Source organism: Coregonus clupeaformis, chromosome 10, assembly GCF_020615455.1.
Source record: "Coregonus clupeaformis isolate EN_2021a chromosome 10, ASM2061545v1, whole genome shotgun sequence".
Taxonomy (NCBI): domain Eukaryota; kingdom Metazoa; phylum Chordata; class Actinopteri; order Salmoniformes; family Salmonidae; genus Coregonus; species Coregonus clupeaformis.
In genome coordinates, this window is record NC_059201.1 from 19,979,162 (window position 1) to 20,001,945 (window position 22,784).

Sequence of the window (22,784 nt, forward strand, 5' to 3'; positions counted from 1 at the left end):
AGTATTTTACCATTTAACTTTCACTTTTTCTTGACTAATTTTCTATTAAGGGACTGTATCTTTACTTTAATTCAAGTATGACAATTGTGTACTTTTTCCACCACTGTGTACTAGGCCTGTATTACTCCTGTATGCGCAGAGAAAAATATTCACCAGAAGAACAGGGTGATAACTTCCTCAGCTTCTTCATCTTCCTCTTTCCCTCTTTTGTTAATTTTATCTGCGATCGCTTACCTTGCCATATGAATTTTGAAACTGCACTATGAATTTTATCCCAATAGCCAGAAGGGGGAGACATGGGAAGCATTGAGTTACAGAAATTCAGCCATGGCAGTATATTCATCTTGACAATAGATGTTCTGCCATTCAAAGCAAACAGATATAATATTTGAATAAAACAATAATTTCAAACCCTGCTTACAATTTGTAGGCTATATGATCATGTGTCTCTCTATTAGGTCTATATGTGGGAATACTTGGGAACCGATTTCCAAAATTAAAATCACTTGGAGCTGATTTCCTGGTGTTTATGCAGTCTTTTATGTCCAACAATGAACATTTGGGGGGCTAAATAAACCTCCCCTCATTGGCTGCCATTTGGGGAACCCTGACCTACACCAAAACCGTTGAGACTTTGTACCTTTCTTTCTTCTGAGATGCTATCACACTGTAATAGTCAAATTAAGCCACTGAATATGAGCTATTGTTTATTTTTCTACTTGACGTTGCTGTTGTCTGGCAGCAGCTGCTGCAGAGTGAACGGGGGCACAGCGGCACTGTGCGTCCTGGGCTGTTCAGCTCAGCAGCTCCCCGTTAACTCCACCCCCCGACAGAAGTTTGCAGCCTCGGCTAAACTTCCAGTTCCCCTCTACGGACGACTGCTCTTTTCCAGCCTACCATCCCACGTAGAGGCCCCATTTTCCAGAATGGAGTGCCGTTTGGTAGTAGCGATTTTAGGAGTTTGTCTCATCCCTTATGGCCTTTCGGATGTGCAGCTCAGTAGTAATGTTATTCTCGAGCCGTATGATCTGCTGTTCGACACAGCGGTGGAAGCCTACTACAAGGGTGACTGGATGACCGTCATCCTGAACATGGAGAGGGCGCTTCGGAACAAGGCTGCGATCCGCAGGGTGAAGGCGCATTGTCGGATAACTTGTGCAAACCAGAGCGCTTTCGGAGAGCCTTTATCCAGCATGGTTTTGCCAATACCAGGCGCTGGCTCTGTGGAGGATCTTGGTTTTTTTCAGAAAATTATGAAAAGGGCTGATTGTGTAAATACCTGCGAAAGTGATAAAATTGGACCACCAACTATCCATAAAATTACTGAAGATGTGGACCTTGAGTTTAAGAAGAGAACCCCCTACAATTACCTGCAAGTCGCATACTTCAAGGTATGAAAAGAGTCGACCAAATGGGCCCTATGCATAACAAATGTTCAGATCTTTCATAGTGAAAAGAGTTGACCATATAGGTTCTATGCATAATAAATGTTTAGATCTTGCATAGGCTTGCAACAAACACAGACAGTAGCCTATCCAATGTTGTGGATAAGATGCGCCTGTATCATCTTATTGCACTTTTTGAAGTGTCTACCATGCACATTTATCACACTTGCATGTGAAGATAAGGGCAATGTCACTCTTTATGTTGTCAAATTTAATTCAAACTAACACCAAGAAGCAAGTCGTTTACTATAAGTGCTCTGTTTTCCCCAACCCCCCAAGCCAAGCCGGCCGTGCCACGTCTCTAGGTGGAGTCTAGCTGTGTAGACAATTTACGTCCTGACGCTGGATTCTTCTCGATTTTGGGGCTTGTCATCAACATGCGCTGCAGATCTCATTCATGCTGATGTGCCATTCAAGAATTTACTTAACTTTTGACAGAATAGTCATGTATATATTTATTTGTTAAGTCTGTTTAGAAACTGGTTATTACATTGTAATAAGAGTAGTTAGACCTATAAATGAAGTAAATACATGTAGCCTATAGGCTCTTCCTGAAAGTCAAAGGTCATATTCATAGCCTATTTACTAATGTCAATAGATATGAAAAAAATATGTAGGCCTAATGGCTTAAATAATGGCTCCAATGCAGCCGTTTTTAACTCAATATTAAATAATTTCTGGGTAACAATTAAGTACCTTACTGTGATTGTTTTCCATTAAAATTGTAGAAAAAGAAACAAAAATTGCTTCTTAGCAAAGAGCAATTTCTCAAGCAATAATTATGACTGTCTGGGTGTGGTCTGTGTGGGGTCTAGCTGTTATAGAAGGTTCTTCTGTACACCACATACTGATTTCATCAGGCATGGATGTGCGCACATCAATGATGCAATCATTAACGTAATTATTACTTCTAAACAAAAACACTTTTTGGGTTCTTATAGGCTTACAATGTTGGTGTTATTGCTTGAACAGTCGCAAAGATTATATTTGTTTGTCATCTTTGTAAAATACCTATTTTGGACGCAGCAATTGTTAGCTAGAATGCTAAAGTCATTGGCTGTAGGAAGAGCTAGCCAAAGAGGCATTTTACTGGTTGAAGACAAAGTTGATTATGTTTTTATGTATAATGCAGTTGATTTGTGATGATGACACAAACATTATGTTAAGCAGGACATTCATACAAGCCTTAAATTACAATTATAATCCAAAAGTAGTGTGAAATGCACTCATTAGCAACATGTAAATAGAGGCTTTTTTTGCTGGCACTCTATGGGAACTCCCAGTATTATCTATTTTTTTGACTGCACTGGGCCTTTAAGTTAAACCAAAAACTACAAAAGAGACATATGGCCCCTGATTGTAGACTACTTACTATAGTATATAGGATATTGACAAGTTGCCTGAAACAGCATGTTGGTGATTGCAGCTCACACATTTCTTACACCATTCCAGGGTGTCTTGCCTCCTGCCAGATGGTAAAGGACTTCTGCAACTTGCAGCATTTAGGGAAGCCTTTGGAGTCATGTGTATACAAGGGTTATTCAACAGATACAGTATTCTGTATTATTTGTTGACTAAATAGCTCTCTTCCCTGTGTAGATCAATAAGCTGAATAAGGCTGTGGCGGCGGCCAACACGTTTTTCCTGGCCAACCCAGACCACATGGAGATGAGGCAGAACCTGGAATACTACAGGATGATGTCCGGAGTACATGAGGAGGACTTTAAAGACCTGGAGACCTGGCCGCACATGGTGAGACTGACACCACTAATCCCTAGTTATCACAGCTATGCACCAGTTATCCTAGTGACAATGTATCAGTTATCCCAGTAACAATGGACCAGTTATATACCAGTTAGAACTGCACATAGTCAAACTGAAACCACTTACCCATTTGCCTACTTGGAACTGCCAAGTGTATGGGACAGGGGAAGGGGCAAGGGACCTTATTGGCACCAGGTTGGGGTAGGGTCCAGGGGTTGAATTGGAATGTGGCCGGGCTGCTGACTCCCTGCTTTGCTCTTTATTATATCTCCCAGGCAGAGTTCCTTGCAGGGAAGCGATACTACAGCTCAGACTCGTTCGGTCTGGCCATAGACCACTTTGAGGCAGCGGTGGAAGAGTACTTCAGCGCAGACCAGGAGTGCCGGGCGCTCTGCGAAGGAGCTTACGACTACGACGGATACAACTACATGGAGTACAGCGCTGACCTCTTCCAGTCCATGACAGGTGTTAAGACAGACTAAATCCCAAAACAACCCCACGGTAACATTTTGGATAAAAGCTTAAACATTGTACTCCTGTGTTTGCCCTGTCACTGTCAGACCACTACATGCAGATTCTGAACTGTAAGCAGAGCTGTTCTGTGGAGCTAGCCTCCACCGTGGGGAAGGACAAGCCATTTGAGGATTTCCTCCCTTCCCACTTCAACTACCTACAGTTCTCCTACTACAACAGTGAGTCTGAGTCCTTATTCACTCTGCACCTACATGCCTTTTTAGAATCAGGATGATCTGCTTTCACATAAATCAGTGTGTCCTCTGCCTGGCTGTCTGCTCGTCTGTTTGTTTGATGGCTCTAATTTTCTCCCCCCCCAACCCCCCCATTAGGTGAGAAGTATGAGCATGCCATAGAGTGTGCTAAGACCTACCTGCTGTTCCACCCAGAAGAAGAGGTAATGAATCAGAACCTGGCTTACTACTCCGCTGTGCTGGGGGAGGAAAAGGCTGCAGCCATATCCGCCAGACAGGTACACACACACACACACACACACACACACACACACACACACACACACACACACACACACACACACACACACACACACACACGCACGCCTGCACCTTCCTACCTATCCCTCATCTCCATCTCTCCTCGCTCCCAGGTGGTGAAACAGCACATTCAGCAGTCCCTGTTGGAGAAGGAGCTGCTCTACTTTGCTTTTGAAGTGTTTGGAATCACTTTTGTTGATCCAGTAGGTTAACATGTCTCTTATCTTCTCTTGTGTCTCACTGTTTCTACCGGCAAGACATTATCACCCTGATAGAGGACCGCTGTCAGGTGGGCTTTAGCATGTGTGATCTCACATCCTGCCCCTTCCTTTGCAGGATTCCTGGACCCCTGCAGACGTCATGCCCCTCAAACTGAGAGAGAAGCAGAAGTAAGAGAAACACACGTACAGACTAGAAGAGGCTGCTGGAGGGAGACATTGGAAGAATGTCTCATTTTAATGGCTGGAATGGAAAGTTATCAAACATGCTGTTCCATTCAAGTCATTACAATTATCCCGTCCTCCAATTTAAAGTGACACCAGCCTCCACTGGTACTTACATGCTCTCAATATCAGACTAGGATCTGCTCCACAATGTTTTAACCTTGTAACCTATTCTTTGGCGCCCTCTGCAGGGCAGACAGGGAGACTGCGGCGAGGATCACTGAGGAGATTGGGAATCTGATGAAGGAGATTGAAACTCTGGTGGAGGAGAAGAACAAGGAGTCGACAGATATTGCCAAGATCGTACGAGAAGGTATGATTTTCTGATAGCATTCCTTGTCCAAAGGTTTTTGGAGGGTCACAGCATGAAGTTTGGGAGTGTCAGTGGACTGTCTAGCACACTCTGACTGTACACTGGCACTCTCTATATTCATTCCCCCTGTCTCCCTCCCAGGTGGTCCTCTGTTGTTTGATGACATCAAGATTACCATGTCGTCTAAGCAGCTGAATGGTTCTCAGAGGGTTCTACTGGATGGATTTATCTCGGAGGACGAGTGCAGAGAGCTCACCCGCCTTTCTAATGTAAGTGGGAGCCAGGGTCAGGGCTAGTTAGTCTGTCTGTGTGTTTAGTGTGTGTGTGTGTGTGTGTGTGTGTGTGTGTGTGTTTGCCAGTGTGTATGTTGACTGTGTGTTGATGGAGTGTGTGCTTCTGATGGTCTGTGTGTTAAAACTGTGTGCATGCTTCTGTCATTGTGTTTGTTGATGCTGTGTGTGTGTGTTTGTCTGTCAGGCGGCTGCACTGAAAGGTGATGGGTACCGAGGCCTTCCCTCCCCACACTCCCCCAGCGAGAGCTTCCAAGGAGTCACAGTCCTCAAGGCTATTAAGGTACATCACTGACCCTACACACTACAGCCCTGATAACCCGAACACCACCAGCCCAGCACTGCCAACCCTAACCCAGCACGGTCAATTTCACCCAAACCCAACCCCCAACTAGTTTCATCCCCTAGTCTCAACTTTATCTCCAACCTATCTAAAGCCTCAGCCTAATGGCATCCATGTTCAGTTACCAGTGAGTTATCTATAAGAAAGCACCCATTTCTGATGATCTTGTCCTGTTCTACAGTTTGGACAGGAGGGCACTGTGCCCCTGAAGAGTGCCCGTCTGTTTTTCGACATGAGTGAGAAGGTGCGTAGGGTCCTTGAGTCGTACTTCCGTCTGGACTCTCCTCTCTACTTCTCCTACTCCCACCTGGTCTGCCGCTCCGCCATCGACGGTGAGAAACTCCACTACGGTGGCCCTCAGGGGACAGTATTGTTGTGTATATCAAATCCAAGATGTGGCACTTAACTCCACATTAACCACCTGCCTGTCCGAGTATATAGACAAACTGTAAGTTATGTTTCCATTCCTCTGTCTGTACAGAGAAGCAGGCTGACCGTGACGACCTGAGTCACCCGGTTCATGCAGACAACTGCCTTCTGGTCTCTGAGCTCAACGAGTGCATCAAAGAACCACCCGCATACACACACAGAGACTACAGGTACACACACACACACGCACGCACACACACGCGCAGGCAGGCAGGCAAACACACCTTGCATATGCTTATAACATAGGTATCAGCAAACATCTATTGCACTGGATCCTGGACTTCCTGACGGGCCGCCCCCAGGTGGTAAGGGTATGTAACAACACATCTGCCACACTGATACTGACCTCCTCCCTATAGGCTGTCTCATCGTTGTCGGTGATCAGGCCTACCACTGTTGTGTCGTCGGCAAACTTAATGATGGTGTTGGAGTCTTGCCTGGCCATGCAGTCATGGGTGAACAAGGAGTACAAGAGGGGACTGAGCACGCACCCCTGAGGGGCCCCTAGTGTTGTTACCTACCCTTACCACCTGGGGGCGGCCCGTCAGGAAGTCCAGGATCCAGTTGCAGAGGGAGGTGTTTAGTCCCAGGGTCCTTAGCTTAGTGATGAGCTTTGAGGGCACTATGGTGTTGTAGTCAATGAATAGCATTCTCACGTAGGTGTTCCTCTTGTCCAGGTGGGAAAGGGCAGTGTGGAGTGCAATAAAGATTGCATCATCTGTGGATCTGTTGGGGCGGTATGCAAATTGGAGTGGGTCTAGGGTTTCTGGGATAATGGTGTTGATGTGAGCCATGACCAGCCTTTCAAAGCACTTCATGGCTACAGACGTGAGTGCTACGGGTCGGTAGTCATTTAGGCAGGTTATCTTAGAGTCCTTGGGCACAGGGACTATGGTGGTCTGCTTGAAACATGTTGGTATTACAGACTCAGTCAGGGACATGTTGAAAATGTCAGTGAAGACACTTGCCAGTTGGTCAGCGCATGCTCAGATGTCCTGGAAATCCGTCTGGCCCTGTGGCCTTGTGAATGTTGACCTGCTTAAAAGTCTTACTCACATCGGCTACGGAGAGCGTGATCACATAGTCATCCGGAACAGCTGATGCTCTCATGCATGCTTCAGTGTTGCTTGCCTCGAAGCGAGCATATAAGTGATTTAGCTCGTCTGGTAGGCTTGTGTCACTGGGCAGCTCGCGGCTGTGCTTCCCTTTGTAGTCTGTAATAGTTTTCAAGCCCTGCCACATCCGATGAGCGTCAGAGCCGGTGTAGTACGATTCAATCTTAGTCCTGTATTGACTCTTTGCCTGTTTGATGGTTCGTCTGAGGGCATAGCGGGATTTCTTATAAGCGTCCGGGTTAGAGTCCCGCTCCTTGAAAGCGGCAGCTCTACCCTTTAGCTCAGTGCGGATGTTGTCTGTAATCCATGGCTTCTGGTTGGGGTATGTACGTACAGTCACTGTGGGGACGACGTCATCGATGCACTTATTGATGAAGCCAGTGACTGATGTGATGTACTACTCAATGCTATCGGAAGAATCCCGGAACATATTCCAGTCTGTGCTAGAAAAACAGTCGTATAGCTTTTTATTAACCGAGTCACTGATGCTTCCTGCTTTAGTTTTTGCTTGTGGTGCCAGGATAACAACCTCTCCCTCAACATGATCAAGACAAAGGAGATGATTGTGGACTACAGGAAAAAAAAAGAGGACTGAGTACGCCCCCATTCCCATCGACGGGGCTGTAGTGGAACAGGTTGAGAGCTTCAAGTTCCTTGGTGTCCTCCAACAAACTATCATGGTCCAAACACACCAAGACAGTCGTGAAGAGGGCACGACAAAGCCTATTCCCCCTCAGGAGACTGAAAAGATATGGCACGGGTCCTCAGATCCTCAAAAAGTTCTACAGCTGCACCATCGAGAGCATCCTGACTGGTTGCATCACCGCCTGGTATGGCAACTGCTCGGCCTCCGACCGCAAGGCACTAAAGAGGGTAGTGCATACGGCCCAGTACATCACTGGGACAAGCTTCCTGTCAGAGGAAGGCCCTAAAAATGGTCAAAGACTCCAGCCACCCTAGTCATAGACTGTTCTCTCTGCTACCGCATGGCAAGCGGCACCGGAGCGCCAAAGTCTAGGTCCAAAAGGCTTCTTAACAGCTTCTACCCCCAAGCCATAAGACTCCTGAACAGCTAATCATGGCTACCCACACTATTTGCACTACCCCCCCTTTTACGCTGCTGCTACTCTGTTTATTATTTATGCATAGTCACTTTAACTCTACCCACATGTACATATTACCTCAATTACCTCGACTAGCCGGTGCCCCCGCACATTGACTCTGTACCGGTACCCCACTGTATATAGCCTCCCTACTGTTATTTTATTTTACTGCTGCTCTTTAGTTATTTGCTTTTATTTTTTACCTATCTATTTTTTACTTAACACTTTTTAGAATTATTTTTAATTTTCTTTTAAAAAACTGCATTTTTGGTAAAGGGCTTGTAAGTAAGCATTTCACTGTAATGTTTACACCTGTTGTATTCGGCGCATGTGGCAAATAAAATTAGATTTGATTTGACTTGCAAGTATCATCATGCACCACTGTCTTTAAGACCCTTCTCTTGTTCCTGTTGTGTTTTAGCGCCATCCTCTATCTGAATGATGACTTTGAAGGAGGTGATTTCATTTTCACTGAACTGGATGCCAAAACTGTCACAGTAAGTGTCAATAAATGATAAAGGTTGGAGGGATGCAGAGTATAAACAGTTGTTTCTCCTTAATTTACTCTAAGGTATAAGTTAATTGAGCGTATGATGACTGATGTCACTTCCCTGTGTTGCCCAGGCGGAGGTGCGTCCTCAGTGTGGTCGTATGGTTGGGTTTGGGGCAGGGAAGGAGAATCCTCACGGGGTGAGAGCGGTCACTAAGGGCCAGAGGTGTGCTGTGGCCCTGTGGTTCACCCTTGACCCCAAACACGAGGAGAAGGTAACACATATCAATCAATCAATCCATCTGGAGTTATGTATAGTCTTTGTTTCTATCATGCTATATATTGTGATGGGTTGTTTTGTAATCTGAGGGAGGGCGGGAGCAATGTTAATCTACATTTCATCAGTTTCTCTTGCTTCAGTCTTAGCTAATTTGTTTGTGTGTATGTGTGTCTCCAGGAGCGGATCCAAGCTCAAGAGATGCTGAAGATGTTCTCTACTCCTACGGACGCAGAGTTCACAGAGACAAAGACAGAGACCTCAGAGCCACAGCTCACACTTCCTGACCAGGCTGCGCTTCTTGGTCAAGCTGCACCCCCAGTACAGGAGCAGGCAGACAAACCAGATTACACACCAGCAGAGAAGAAGCCTGAGGAACCAGCAGAAACAGTAATTGAAAACCCAGCTGATAAACCAGAAGATAAAAAGGATGAGAAGCTGACAGAGAATCAGGCAGAAAAACACATTGCCAAAGAGGGTGAAAAACCTAAGTTGAAAGAGGCAGTCAAAATGAAAGCCAAAGCAGTGGATGCATCAAAGGCTAAAGCGACGACTAAAACAGCAGCTAAAGAAGGGGACAAAGCCAAGGCTAAAACAGCAGACAAGGCCAAACTAAAACCTGCAGCAAAAACAAACGTCAAACAGGCAGCAGGCAAAACGAAACCCAAAGCGACAGACAAAAAAGAGCAGAAGCCAGCTACAAAGAAGACAGAGAAAGCCCCTGTCAAAAAGGTTTCAAAGGACTCTAAAACTGACCCCAAATCAGCCTCGGACTCACAGACAGACAAGGATGAGCTGTGAGACCAACAGCACCTGTGACTTACTCTGTGGTGTCTCTTTTTCTACTGTTTGAATATATTTGTTAAGGTTTTCTCTGTGGGTGTGCTGGATAAAGATATTAAGTTGTTGATGGATATTGTTTTGGATGTTGTTTGTCTGCCCAATAGCGGTGGTAAACGAACCAGGATAAGGTGTTGTAATGTAAGCCATACCATAATACCAAGGGTCTGCAAATTCACTCTGATTGGCTGATATCAACTAACCAATCAATGAATCAATCAAATCAATGAATCAACCAATCAAATTGGATTTGTATAGCGCATTTCACAAATACATTTGTCACAAAGTGCTAAATAGTAACCACATTTAAATTCCTATCCGAGACTCATGTGAATAGATACTGTTGTTTTTATAGTGTTACTTTTGTGTATGATTTCGAATTCTCTGTGCTATTTTGTAATGATTTTAAATGAACTGTTCTTTGCCTCAGGAATGGAAAGATATAATCTCCCAACAAAAAGAGAGAAAAAACCCCAGGAAAGAACAACCATGAACAAATTAACTGTGTCTGAGTAGAGACTGAAACCTGGATTCATGTGGATACATTAAATAAAAGTGCTGTTTTTATACTGAAAAAAAAATATAAACGCAACATGTAAAGTGTTGGTCCCATGTTTCATGAGCTTTCTCTCAAATTTTGTGCACAAATTTGTTTACATCCCTGTTAGTGAGCATTTCTCCTTTGCCAAGAAAACAAGAGTGGCATATCAAGAAGCTGATTAAACAGCATGATCATTACACAGGTGCACCTTGTGCTGGGGACAATAAAAGGCCACTCTAAAATGTGCAGTTTTGTCACACAACACAATGTCACAGATGTCTCAAGTTTTGAGGGAGCATGCAATTCGCATGCTGACTGAAGGAATGTTCATTTGTTCATTTTTCTACCATAAGCTGCCTCCAACGTCGTTTTAGAGAATTTGGCAGTACATCCAACCGGCCTCACAACCGCAGACCACGTGTAACCACGCCAGCCCAGGACCTCCAAATCCGGCTTCTTCACCTGCGGGATCGTCTGAGGAGGGGGAGGGGTGATGCTGAGGAGTATTTCTGTCTGTAATAATGCCCTTTTGTGGCGAAAAACTCATTCTGATTGGCTGGGTCTGGCTCCCCAGTGGGTGGATCTTGCTCCCAAGTGGGTGGGCCTATGCCATCCTAGGCCCACCCATGGCTGTGCCCCTGCCCAGTCATGTGAAATCCATAGATTAGGGCCTAAGTAATTTTTTTTAATTGACTGATTTCATTCTATGAACTGTAACTCAGTAAAATCGTTGAAATTGTTGCATGTTGCGTTTGGTGTTGCATTTTCATATAATAACTCAAGAGAACACTAGGTGGCAGACAGGAACTACCATGCCATCTCATGTACATCAGACAATACACATCGTATGTACCCATTTTTCTTCCTACTGAATATGTTGTAAGTATGGACCCTCAGGGTTGAACTTCATCCTTAGGGTCTAGCAAATCCTTAAAGCCTTAAATCATAGTTATGTTTTTGTTATGGTTTTGTGGAGGTAATTTGAACTCCCAGGAGACCAAGATAAGTTGTATGAAAGCCTGTTCAGACTATTGAGATGGCTCCTGGCCAACATGTCTGTTGTTGATCTCTGGTTAGTTAGCTACAGTATCTCCTCAGGGGACTCTTCTCTTAGGATCCTGTTTATATCAGAATGCTGCTCCACCCTACGACCACTTTCTTAGTTTTAAATAGTTGAGCTGTATCAGGTCTTGATAAGGTCTTTGGGAATGTGAGATGAGCTGCTGAGTTTCCCTACAGAAGTAGAATGAGCAGAATGGACATTCCAATTCAAAGCAAATTTCCATGGTGTTGGCGGTCTGGCGGCCATACTGGTTGTGAATAGTTTGGAATTGATCAATTAATGGTTATCTTCATAGAAGTTAATGGAGATACCAGAACAGTCATGGATGTTCCGTGGACATAACAGCAGAACAACCATATCCAGGGTTCCTTGTCAAGACAACAGCAAGTAATATTGACATGTCTGTTGGCCATATTGGTTGTGCCTTGAAAGGTCATATAGATTTGAGTTTGTCCATTCTGGTCATTGTGTTTCTATGGTTTCCCCAGCCCTGAGCCTGTGGGTGGAACAGTAATAATGCTGGGTCCTGTGCCGGAGCGTCTGTGTGGGTTTAGCATATGGATGAAGTCATGACTGCACGGAATAGAGCAGCTATCTACACACACATGCCACACACACACACACACACACACACACACACACACACACACACAAAGACTGTGCATGTACTGAAACAGGTCAAACATCCCAGTTATTCAGCAGCGCGGAAGAGGATGCATTTGTCAGTCCTATTGCTGCCCTGCACATGTGGAGATTGGTGTGTGTGTATGTGTGTATGTGTATGTGTGTGTGTATGCGTGTAGACTTGTGGCTAGTCATTTTGAGATCTTCATCATCTCCCTAAAGGAAAGCCTTGGGGCTGTTGAGGGTGATTTGGGTGGCTTCAATGAAGGTCTTCAAGTAGCTGTGCTGGATGTGAACTGGCCCTCTTCCCCTACTGCCTGGGTGGTGGCCTCCTGTGAGTGAGTGAGTGAGTGAGTGAGAGACAGAGTGAGAGAGAGAGTTTGACTGTGTGTGTCTTTGTCTCTGTATCTCTCTCTGTGCTTTCTTTGTGTTTCTCTGTGTTCTGGGTTCTGATCCAGAGAGAGACACAGGCCACTTTGTCTCTCTGTCTGTTTGTGGAATATGTGTTTGACCATTGTTCCAAAGACCTGCAGAGAGAGAGAGAGAGAGAGGAGAGTGAGAGAAAGAGAGAAACAAGAGTACAGTAGACATAGAAGCAAAATCTGAGATTGGTACACAAGTCTCGCACAGTGCAGGCCTATGTTGGAGTTAGCTATCTCAAGTATCTCTATGTGTGTGTGTTCGTGTGTGACTGTATCCACCTCTGTGGATGTCAACCAGTGTGTTGTTGTGTGTACAGTATATGTGTGTTTGTGTGTGTGTGCATCGTTGTGTACCTGCATGTGTGTGTGTTGTGAAGTGCATTCTCCTTGCTCCAGGACAAGGCCACATATGAAAGACAAAAAAGGTTGAAAATTCCCCTTCCTGGTTTCCATGGAGACAGAGTGGGCATGGAGACGGCAGTGGCAGGATTGGGCCGCACACAGCGGGATGTGGTGCTGAGATTAACTACGACTTTCTGTGTGTGTGAGAACGAGACCCAAGTCTGAGACATAACAGTGTTAAAATTGGGCTGGACACAGCAGGAAGAGGCACTGAGATTAACTCCCACTCTCCTACTCTCTGAGTGTTTAAAAGTGGAGGCTAAAGTGGATGCTAAAGCAGCAGGCTAACATGGAGTGACATGGCCTCCTATGACTCCTCCTTTGGGAAGACAAGGGGACTGAAAGAAGACTTTCTGTTGTTGATGAGGGAGGCTGGGAAGACTAGTACTGGTTCTTGGTTTGTGTTCAAGAAGCATTGCAGTCACTACATTGCCCCAGGGTGTTTAAAGTGCAGTACTGCGCTCTATTTTATCTGTATTCTGTTTCACTCAACGGTTTCCTGTGTCCCCTCTAGCTGTGTGGCCCAAAATTCTGCCAATATCCACCAGTCCACCAAGAGAGAAGCACTGCCCTTCTACACACCACCCCAATCCAGAACACTGCCCTTCTACACACCACCCCAATCCAGAACACTGCCCCTCTACACACCACCCCAATCCAGAACACTGCCCCTCTACACACCACCCCAATCCAGAACAGGTACACTCCCTTAAGCTTCACACAGCATTTCGAGGACTGTTCTCAATCAGACATGAGCAGTTACAGTATGGTTGAGGACATTCCAGTCAGTCCAGATCTGCTGTAAGTAATTTCTAAAGCTGCCTGGCTGCCTGGTCTCATATCTAAAACCAACCTTGTGTTAGCGGGACAGAGTAGCTCATTGTTGGCTGCTTATTCGGATGGATGCCAGCTCGATGACTTCAGGCTTTGCCATGAACTGTCTCCTTATTCCCCTTACGACTGGGATCACGGCCGTGCCGGCTTCAGGATGGGACCAGTGGTATAGGCCTGGCTGCCTGGGGCTGTCTTACAGCTCTATGGAGCTGGGTTAGAAGGGGCTAGGAGTGGGCCTGGGGATGGAGAAACTGGGTCATAACGGGCTTTAGGACCTAGGTTGTAAGAGGCTGGGGCTGGGATCACACTGGTATGGCTGGGGCCTGGCTATAGAGGTCTATGGAGGGTCATAAGGGGCTGGGGCTAGGGAATGGGTTTACAGAGGTATGGCTTGGGGTTGTGGCTGGGCCTGGGGCTGTTGCTGGGATGGCTGGGGCCTGGCTGTAGAGCTCTATGGAGCTGCTTAGGGACATAAACGGTGGGGGCTGGGGATGAGGCTGGGGAAGGTACCAGGGCAGTATGGCTGTATGGAGGGGCCGGGGGGGATGGGGTTAGGGTTAGTATGGTTTAACTATTGTTCAAATATTGGTTCCCTATGGGGGAACTCTGTGTACTCTGTGAGACAGTGTCTAGTGCACTTGAGAAACAGGGTTGCATAGTGTTTGAAGGCCTTTGTGATATACTTCTGGTATTTTCTGGTGTCACCCTCCATCACCAAGCCCGGGGTATAGTGTAAAACAGTGTAGAACAGGGGAAAATACCCACAAGCCCCTGGAGAGCAACCAGGATTCTGGGAGCCTCTTTGTTTAACAGAAGATGTCACCACTGGTTGTTATGACAACAGCATGACGATGCCTGGCCCTCCGTCACAAAGCTAAAGAGACAGATGGCAGGTAAATGGCAGAGAGGAGAGAGAGGGAGAGGGGGAGGGAGAGAGAAATGTGTGAGAGATAGAAGAGAACATGTTAAGTATAGAAAGGGTTACTGCTTCTAAATGTAAACTCTGGAAATATTCATACAGTGCCTTCAGAAAGTATTCACATCCCTTGACGTTTTCCACATTTTGTTGCGTTACAGACTGAATTTAAAATGGATTAAATTGCAAATTTCTGTCACTGGCCTACACACAATACCCATTAATGTCAAAGTGGAATTATGTGTTTAGACATTTTTACAAATTCAGGAGAAAAAATTGCTTAACAAGGTATATAATACGGTGCATGGACTCACTGTGTGCAATAATAGTGTTTAACATGATTTTTGAATGACTACCTCATCTCTGTACCCCACACATACAATTATCTGTAAGGTCCCTCAGTCGAACAGTGAATTTCAAACACAGATTCAACCACAAAGACCAGGGAGGTTTTCCAATGCCTCACAAAGAAGGGCACATATTGGTAGATGGGTAAAATTTAAAAAAGCAGACATTGAATATCCTTTGAGCATGGTGAAGTTATTAATTACACTTAGGATGGTGTATCAATACACCCAGTCACTACAAAGATACAGGCGTCTTTCCTAACTCAGTTGCTGGAGAGGAAGGAAACCGCTCAGGGATTTCACCATGAGGCCAAAGCAGTTACAGAGTTTAATGGCTGTGATTGGAGAAAACTGAGGATGGATCAACAACATTGTAGTTACTACACCATACTAACCTAATTGACAGAGTGAAAAGAAGGAAGCCTGTACTGTGACACTCTGGCTCCATGGACTTTGATATTTGAGCCAGGGTTGTTCATTGTCATTGGTTTGGGTGTATTTCATTTGGTGGTGTTGGGGATGGGTGAGTTTCATTTTGTTTGTGTCTAGTGGTGATTGGTCTATGACTCCCAATCGGAGGTAACGAGTGTCAGCTGTCGGCTCGTTATCTCTGATTGGGAGCCATATATATTCTGTGTGTTTTCTCCTTTGTTTTGTGGGTTATTGTTCCAGTGTTGTATGTTCTGTCGGTGTCACAGAGGACTTCACGTATCGTCATTTGTTGTTTTTTCGTGGTTGCTTTAATTAAATAAAGTCATCATGTTCACTCCACGCGCTGCGTATTGGTCCGCTCCTTCAGACGATCGTGACAGAAAAACCCACCAAAAAAGGACCAAGCAGCGCGTCCAGGAGCAAAGGGTCTGGACATGGGAGGAACTGTTGGACGGTAAAGGGTCCTGGACGTGGGAAGAAATCCTGGACGGCATGGATCGCCGTCCATGGAGCGAAACAGAGGAGAGGCGACGGAGAGAGGAGCAACGGCGTCGGCAGAGCCAACGTCGGAAGGACGAGAGGCAACCCCAAGAAATTTTTGGGGGGGCACATGGCTTGGGCGACGGAGCAGCAGGAGGCTGCCACAAGGCAGAGTCAGAGGGCTGCCAGGTTAAGGGGGCTGACGGAGGCAGAGAAGGGACGGATTCAGTGGGCTACCAGGTCAAGGGGGCTACTGGGTAAAGCAGGGAAGGAAGGTGTTGAGGCACGGCGTGAGGTACTGGGGTGTGTAACCAGTTCGGTCCGGCCCGTTCCTAGTCCCGAGGTGCAGCCAGTAGTGTGTGTTCCCGTGCACGGTACGGCCTGTTCCGGTCCCTCGCACTAAGTGTAAGGTGCGCGTCGCCAGCCCGGTTCGGCCTGTTCCTGCCATACGCACCAAGTATGCGGTGCGCGTCGCCAGCTCAGCCCGGCCTGTTCCTACTCCACGCACCAGGGATACGGTGCGCTTCGCCAGCCCAGCCCGGCCTGTTCCTACTCACGCACCAGGGATACGGTGCGCCGCCAGCCCGGCCCGGCCTGTTCCGGCCACTCGCACCAGGGATACGGTGCGCGTCGCCAGCCCCGCCCGGCCTGTTCCTGCTCTCCGCACTAGGCGTGAGGTGAGTCCCCAGGGTCCAGCATGCCCTGTTCCGGCTCCCCGCACTAGGCGTTATGGGAGTCCCCAGGGTCCAGCATGCCCTGTTCCGACTCCCCGCACTAGCCCTGAGATGCGTGTCCTCAGCCCGGTACCTCCAGTTCCGGCACCACGCATCAGGCCTACGGTGCGTCCCCAGGGCCAAGCATGCCCTGTTGCTGCTTCCCGCACTAGCCCTGAGATGCGTGTCCTCAGCCCGGTACCTCCAGTTCCGGCACCACGCATCAGGCCTACGGTGCGTCCCCAGGGTCCAGCATGCCCTGTTGCTTCTCCCCGCACTAGCCCTGAGATGCGTGTCCTCAGCCCGGTACCTCCTGTTCCGGCACCACGCACCAGGCCTACGATGCGCCTCAGACGGCCAGAGTCTGCCGTCTGCCCAACGGGGCCTGAACTGCCCGTCTGCCCAAAGCCTGCAAAGCCGCCCGTCTGCCATGAGCCATCAGAGCCGTCCGCCAGACCGGGAGCCGCTAGAGCCTTCCGCCAGACAGGATCAGCCAGAGCCTTCCGCCAGACAGGATCAGCCAGAGCCTTCTGCCAGACAGGATCAGCCAGAGCCTTCTGCCAGACAGGATCAGCCAGAGCCTTCTGCCAGACAGGATCAGCCAGAGCCTTCCGCCAGACAGGATCAGCCAGATCCGTCCAGTCGGCCATGAGCAGCCAGATCCGTCAGTCGGCCATGAGCAGCCAGATCCGTCAGCCAGCCATGAGCAGCCAGATCCGTCAGCCAGCCATGAGCAGCCAGATCCGTTAGCCAGCCATGAGCAGCCAGATCCGTTAGCCAGCCATGGGCAGCCAGTTCCGTCAGCCAGCCATGAGCCGTCCAGCCAGGATCCGCCAGAGCCGTCCAGCCAGGATCCGCCAGAGCCGTCCAGCCGGGATCCGCCAGAGCCGTCCAACCGGGATCCGTCAGAGCCGTCCAGCCAGGATCCGCCAGCCAGCCAGGATCCGCCAGAGCCAGCCAGCCAGGATCCGCCATTTAGTCAGGTGCTGCCCCTTAGCTCGGTGTTGCTCCTTATCCTGTTGCTGTCCCTTATCCTGGTGCTGTCCCTTAGCCTGGTACTGCCCCTTAGTCCGGTACTGCCCCTTAGTCCGGTACTGCCCGTAGTCCGGTGCTGCCCCTTAGTCCGGTGCTGCCCCTTAGCCCGGTGCTGCCCCTTGTCCCGGTGCTGCCCCTTATCCCGGTGCTGCCCCTTATCCCGGTGCTGCCCCTTAGGCCGATGCTGCCCCTTAGTCCGGTGTTGCCCCTTAGTCCAGGTGGGGTTAGTTGGAGGGTGGTCATTGGGAGGAGGCTACCGAAGCAGGTTGTGACTGTGGTGGGGTGGGGATCACGACCGGGGCCAGAGCCGCCACCGTGGACAGACGCCCACCCAGACCCTCCCCTAGTCCTGATATTGGTGCGCCCGGAGTTCGCACCTTTAGGGGGGTACTGTGACACTCTGGCTCCATGGACTTTGATATTTGAGCCAGGGTTGTTCATTGTCATTGGTTTGGGTGTATTTCATTTGGTGGTGTTGGGGATGGGTGAGTTTCATTTTGTTTGTGTCTAGTGGTGATTGGTCTATGACTCCCAATCGGAGGTAACGAGTGTCAGCTGTCGGCTCGTTATCTCTGATTGGGAGCCATATATATTCTGTGTGTTTTCTCCTTTGTTTTGTGGGTTATTGTTCCAGTGTTGTATGTTCTGTCGGTGTCACAGAGGACTTCACGTATCGTCATTTGTTGTTTTTTCGTGGTTGCTTTAATTAAATAAAGTCATCATGTTCACTCCACGCGCTGCGTATTGGTCCGCTCCTTCAGACGATCGTGACATGTACAGAATACAAATATTCCAACACATGCATCCTGTTTGCAACAAGGCACTAAAGTAATACTGCAAATAATGCGGCAAATAATGTTCTGAATACAAAGTGTTATCAAAGTTTTTTATAACTAAACCAAGATAGACCACAGCCTGTCGTTTCCAACGGGGAACAAATGAGTCATAGTGGGCAGAACAAGCAATGAGCTGGGTAGAGCCAAGCACGAGCTAGCGAGATCCTATTGGCCCGTTCTAGTATACATCTACATATTTCCGTTAGGGAACGCCTACTCTGTGAAGTGCGCGTGTGCAATAAGTCAATTCGCCTTTGTACTCCTTCTAAACAACAAAGGGTAAAGTCTACAAAACTTAGTGCACTCTGTTCATAACAGATTATAGTTTTGGGAACAGAAAACTGTATTGAGATCAAATGTTTCATCGATGAGACAATTTGCAGAATGTCGGCCAAAATCCATCTCCTTCCATCTTCTCCCACTGCTGGCCACTGGGCTTCCTCTCACTACCATATTTGGTAGTGAGTGGAAACGCCAAGCGGATGCTTCACATTTATACATCTGGTGAAATATCTGTCTCATTGTTCTATTTGTGGTGTTATGTTTGGGGCAAATCCTATACAACACATTACTGAGTACCCCTCTCCATATTTTGAAGCATAGTGGTGGCTGCATCATGTTATGGGTATGCTTGTAATCGTTAAGGACTGGGGAGTTCTTCAGGATAAAAAAGAAACGGAATGGAGCTAAGTACAGGCAAAATCCTAGAGGAAAACCTGGTTCAGTCTGTTTTCCACCAGACACTGGGAGAATAATTCACCTTTCAGCAGGACAATAACCTAAAACACAAGGACAAATACACACTGGAGTTGCTTACCAAGAAGAAAGTGAATGTTCCTGAGTGGCCGAGTTACAGTTTTGACTTAAATCTACTTGAAAATCTATTGCATGACCTGAAAATGGTTGTCTAGCAATGACCAACAACCAATTTGACAGAACTTGAAGAATTTTGACAAGAATAATGGGCAAATGTTGCACAATCCAGGTGTGGAAAGCTCTTAGAGACCCAGAAAGACGATGGCTGGAGAATGGCGTCTGTAGCCTCTGGTCTGTGTGCTCTGCTCCGAGGGCAGAGAGAGGAATGCCTGTCTTTTCTTTGGTCTTTGGCTGAGTGGAGAGTCTGAAGGCTGCTATATAATACTGGATTAACATCCACATTCCCCCCTAATCTCCCCATTCTCAGCCTCAGCTGTTCACCCCCAGGCCCATGCCACTATACCATCAAGACCTGCTTGTTGATGTTGGGTTAACGGTGGACTAGCTAACCCCCTCTCTGACGCTCCCCCCTCCCTTAGCAGCCGGAGAGCCAGAGCCAGGTGGACCCACTGGAGAGAGGGCTTCCAGAGGTGAAGGGTGGCAGAGACGGGTTGGAGAGGGGCAGAGTGGGTGGAGGAGAGCGGAGAGGGGGCCAGAGAGAGGTGGAGGGGGCAGAGAATTGTGGAGTGAGGGTAGAGAGGGTTGGAGAGGGGCAGAGAAGGGGTGCAGGGGGGCAGAGAGGGGTGGAAGGGGGCAGAGGGGATATCTGAAGAGGCGTCCTCCAGACTAAAATAGGCTTTTCCGGGGAGTAGGATAAGAGTGGGGACCCAGGGGCCTCGGATGAACTCTAGGCTACAATGGCTCCATCCGGCCCCAAACAAATGCACCTCAGCCCCCTATGAAAGGGACCCTCTTCCCCTCTTTCTACCCATTCTTTCTACCCCCTCAGCCCCCTATGAAAGGGACCCCTCTCCCTCCCCCTTCCTCTCCTCCTCTCTTGACTCTTCTTCTCCCCTCTTCTCTTCTCTTCCCCCCTCACACACTCACACTCACCACATATGCTGCTGCTACTATCTATTATCTCTATCCTGTTGCCTAGTCACTTTACCCTTGCCTATATGTACAGTACATACTGTAGCTTCCTCAATTACCTCGTACCCCTGCACATCGACTCGGTACTGGTACTACCTGTATATAGCCATGTTATTTTCATACTCACTATATATAGCCGTTATTTGTATTTGTTATTTTTATTTGTTATTCACTGGGTATTTATTCCTCGTGTCACTATTTATATTTTTTATTTTATTTTGTATCTTATATTTAACTCTGCATTGTTGGAAAAGGACCCGTAAGTGAGCATTTCACTGTTAGTCTGCACCTGTTGTCTACGAAGTGTGACAAATACAATTTGATTTGATTTGATTCTCCCCCTGGTCCCTTTGAGAGGTGTGATGAGGTGATGTCGAAGGAGTCAGGCGCAGGAGTGTAAATCCCAGAATAACAGGCTTTATTCTGCAAATACAGAGTTACGTAGAAATGTGTCAAACACTAGTGCGCAAAACAGGCACACTGGAAAATACAAGGCACATGGGGAAATATCCCGGCGATACGAAATACATGGAGCTCCACCGAGCTTAGCTATCCTCCACAATAAACAATCACACACAAAGACAAGGGGGCAGAGGGAACACTTATACCGGTACTGATGAGGGGATGTGAACCAGGTGTGTGTAATAAACAAGACAAAATAAATGGAATGATGAGATAAGGAGCGGTAATGGCTAGAAGGCCGGTGACGACAAACACCGAAGCCGGCCCGAAAACAAGGAGAGTGGCAGCTTCGAAGGAGGTCGTGACAGTACCCCCCTTGACGCGCAGCTCCAGCAGCGTGCCGACACTGGCCTCAGGGACGGCCAGGAGGACATGGAGCAGGGCGAGCCGGATGGCGATGGTAGAAATCTCGCAATAGGGAGGGATCGAGGATATCCCTCACCGGAACCCAGCACCGCTCCTCTTGACATTCCCCCTCCCACTCCATGAGGTACTGAAGGCCCCCCACCCAACACCTCGAATCCAGGATGGAACGGACGGAGTACGCCGGGGCCCCCTCGATGTTCAGAGGGGACGGAGGAACCTCCCGCACCTCAGACTCCTGGAGTGGACCAGCCACCACCGGTCTGAGGAGAGACATATGGAACGAGGGGTTAATACGGTAATAACCTATATGTAACCTCGTTTATCCTCCTCAGGACTTTGAACGGCCGCACAAACCACGGGCTCAGCTTCCGGCAGGGCAGGCGGAGGGGCAGATTCCGGGTCGAGAGCCAGACCCGATCACACGGTACCAAGACCGGGGCCTCACTGCAGTGGCGGTCAGCGTTGGCCTTCTGGAGGTGGACGTGAGCAGCGTTCCACGTCTCCTCCGCGCGCCGAAACCAGTCATCCACCGCAGGAGCTTCGGTCTGGCTCTGATGCCACGGTGCCAGAACTGGCTGATAACCTAAAACACATTGAAAGGGCGATAGGTTAGTGGAGGAGTGGTGGAGAGAGTTCTGGGCATATTCTGCCCTTGGCAAGAACACTGACCACTCCCCCGGCCGGTCCTGGCAGTAGGACTGTAGGAACCTACCCACATCCTGATTCACCCGTTCCACCTGCCCATTACTCTCGGGTTGAAACCCAGAGGTCAGGCTGACCGAGACCCCCAAACGTTCCATGAACGCCTTCCAGACCATGGATGTGAACTGGGGACCCCGGTCAGACACTATGTCCTCTGGCACCCCGTAGTGCTGGAAGATGTGCGTAAACAGGGCCTCCGCAGTCTGCAGGGCCGTGGGGAGACCGGGCAGAGGAAGGAGGCGGCAGGCTTTTGAAAAGCGGTCCACAACGACCAGGATGGTGGTGTTACTGTGCAGATGCAAAGTTTGGTAACAGAATGATGGCAGAAGTAGCACAAACCGTCATTTGTTTGTTACCAAATTTGCATCTGCGCTGTTCTTCAATTAAATGTGTTTTTGTAAAAATGTCTGTGTAAATTATTACAAGTAGTCCTTGTGCATAGAGTTGTATGGTTTGTTTAACTTTGCAATAATTTTTTGTTGTTTTTGTTTGGCACACATTTGAAAGTGAAAAATCTTAGTCTCAGCATCACTCTGTTACCATGGAATTGCCCTTGACCCCTATGCTCCTCCGCTAGCAGAGGAGAGGAGTCCTCTTCAGGACACAAACTTGCATTATTCATCACTGGCCTCAATTAGGAAACTGTTCATTCAAATGGCTGATCCTCTACTGTAGGTTGTGTGTTCTGAATGTAATACATTCTACTCTACTGCACGGTACTGTAGATTCTGTGTTCTGAATATAATGTTAAATTCTACAAGTTAATAGCTTGACACAAATGTATTTCATCGTAAGTAGGGCCAGATTTCCCAGCTGACCACATGGCCATCGTCCTTGTTATAAGAATTTCATAAAGTGCATAGTACATGTTACATCTTGCTTGTAGAATTTTTTTTCAAACA

At 47.8% G+C, this 22,784-nt stretch overlaps 1 protein-coding gene across 1 annotated transcript; it reads left to right on the forward strand.

The window, feature by feature from the left end:
* The first annotated feature begins 815 nt into the window (after positions 1-815).
* p3h1 (prolyl 3-hydroxylase 1) lies at positions 816-10,476 on the forward strand. Its single transcript, XM_041888306.2, has 15 exons — positions 816-1,391; positions 3,045-3,197; positions 3,485-3,674; positions 3,770-3,901; positions 4,055-4,194; positions 4,330-4,419; positions 4,553-4,605; positions 4,851-4,972; positions 5,114-5,241; positions 5,450-5,545; positions 5,787-5,937; positions 6,087-6,204; positions 8,674-8,749; positions 8,877-9,017; positions 9,200-10,476. The coding sequence occupies exons 1-15, from the start codon at positions 927-929 to the stop codon at positions 9,818-9,820; spliced, it is 2,676 nt and encodes an 891-aa protein (XP_041744240.2). The 5' UTR covers positions 816-926; the 3' UTR covers positions 9,821-10,476.
* The last annotated feature ends 12,308 nt before the right edge of the window (positions 10,477-22,784 follow it).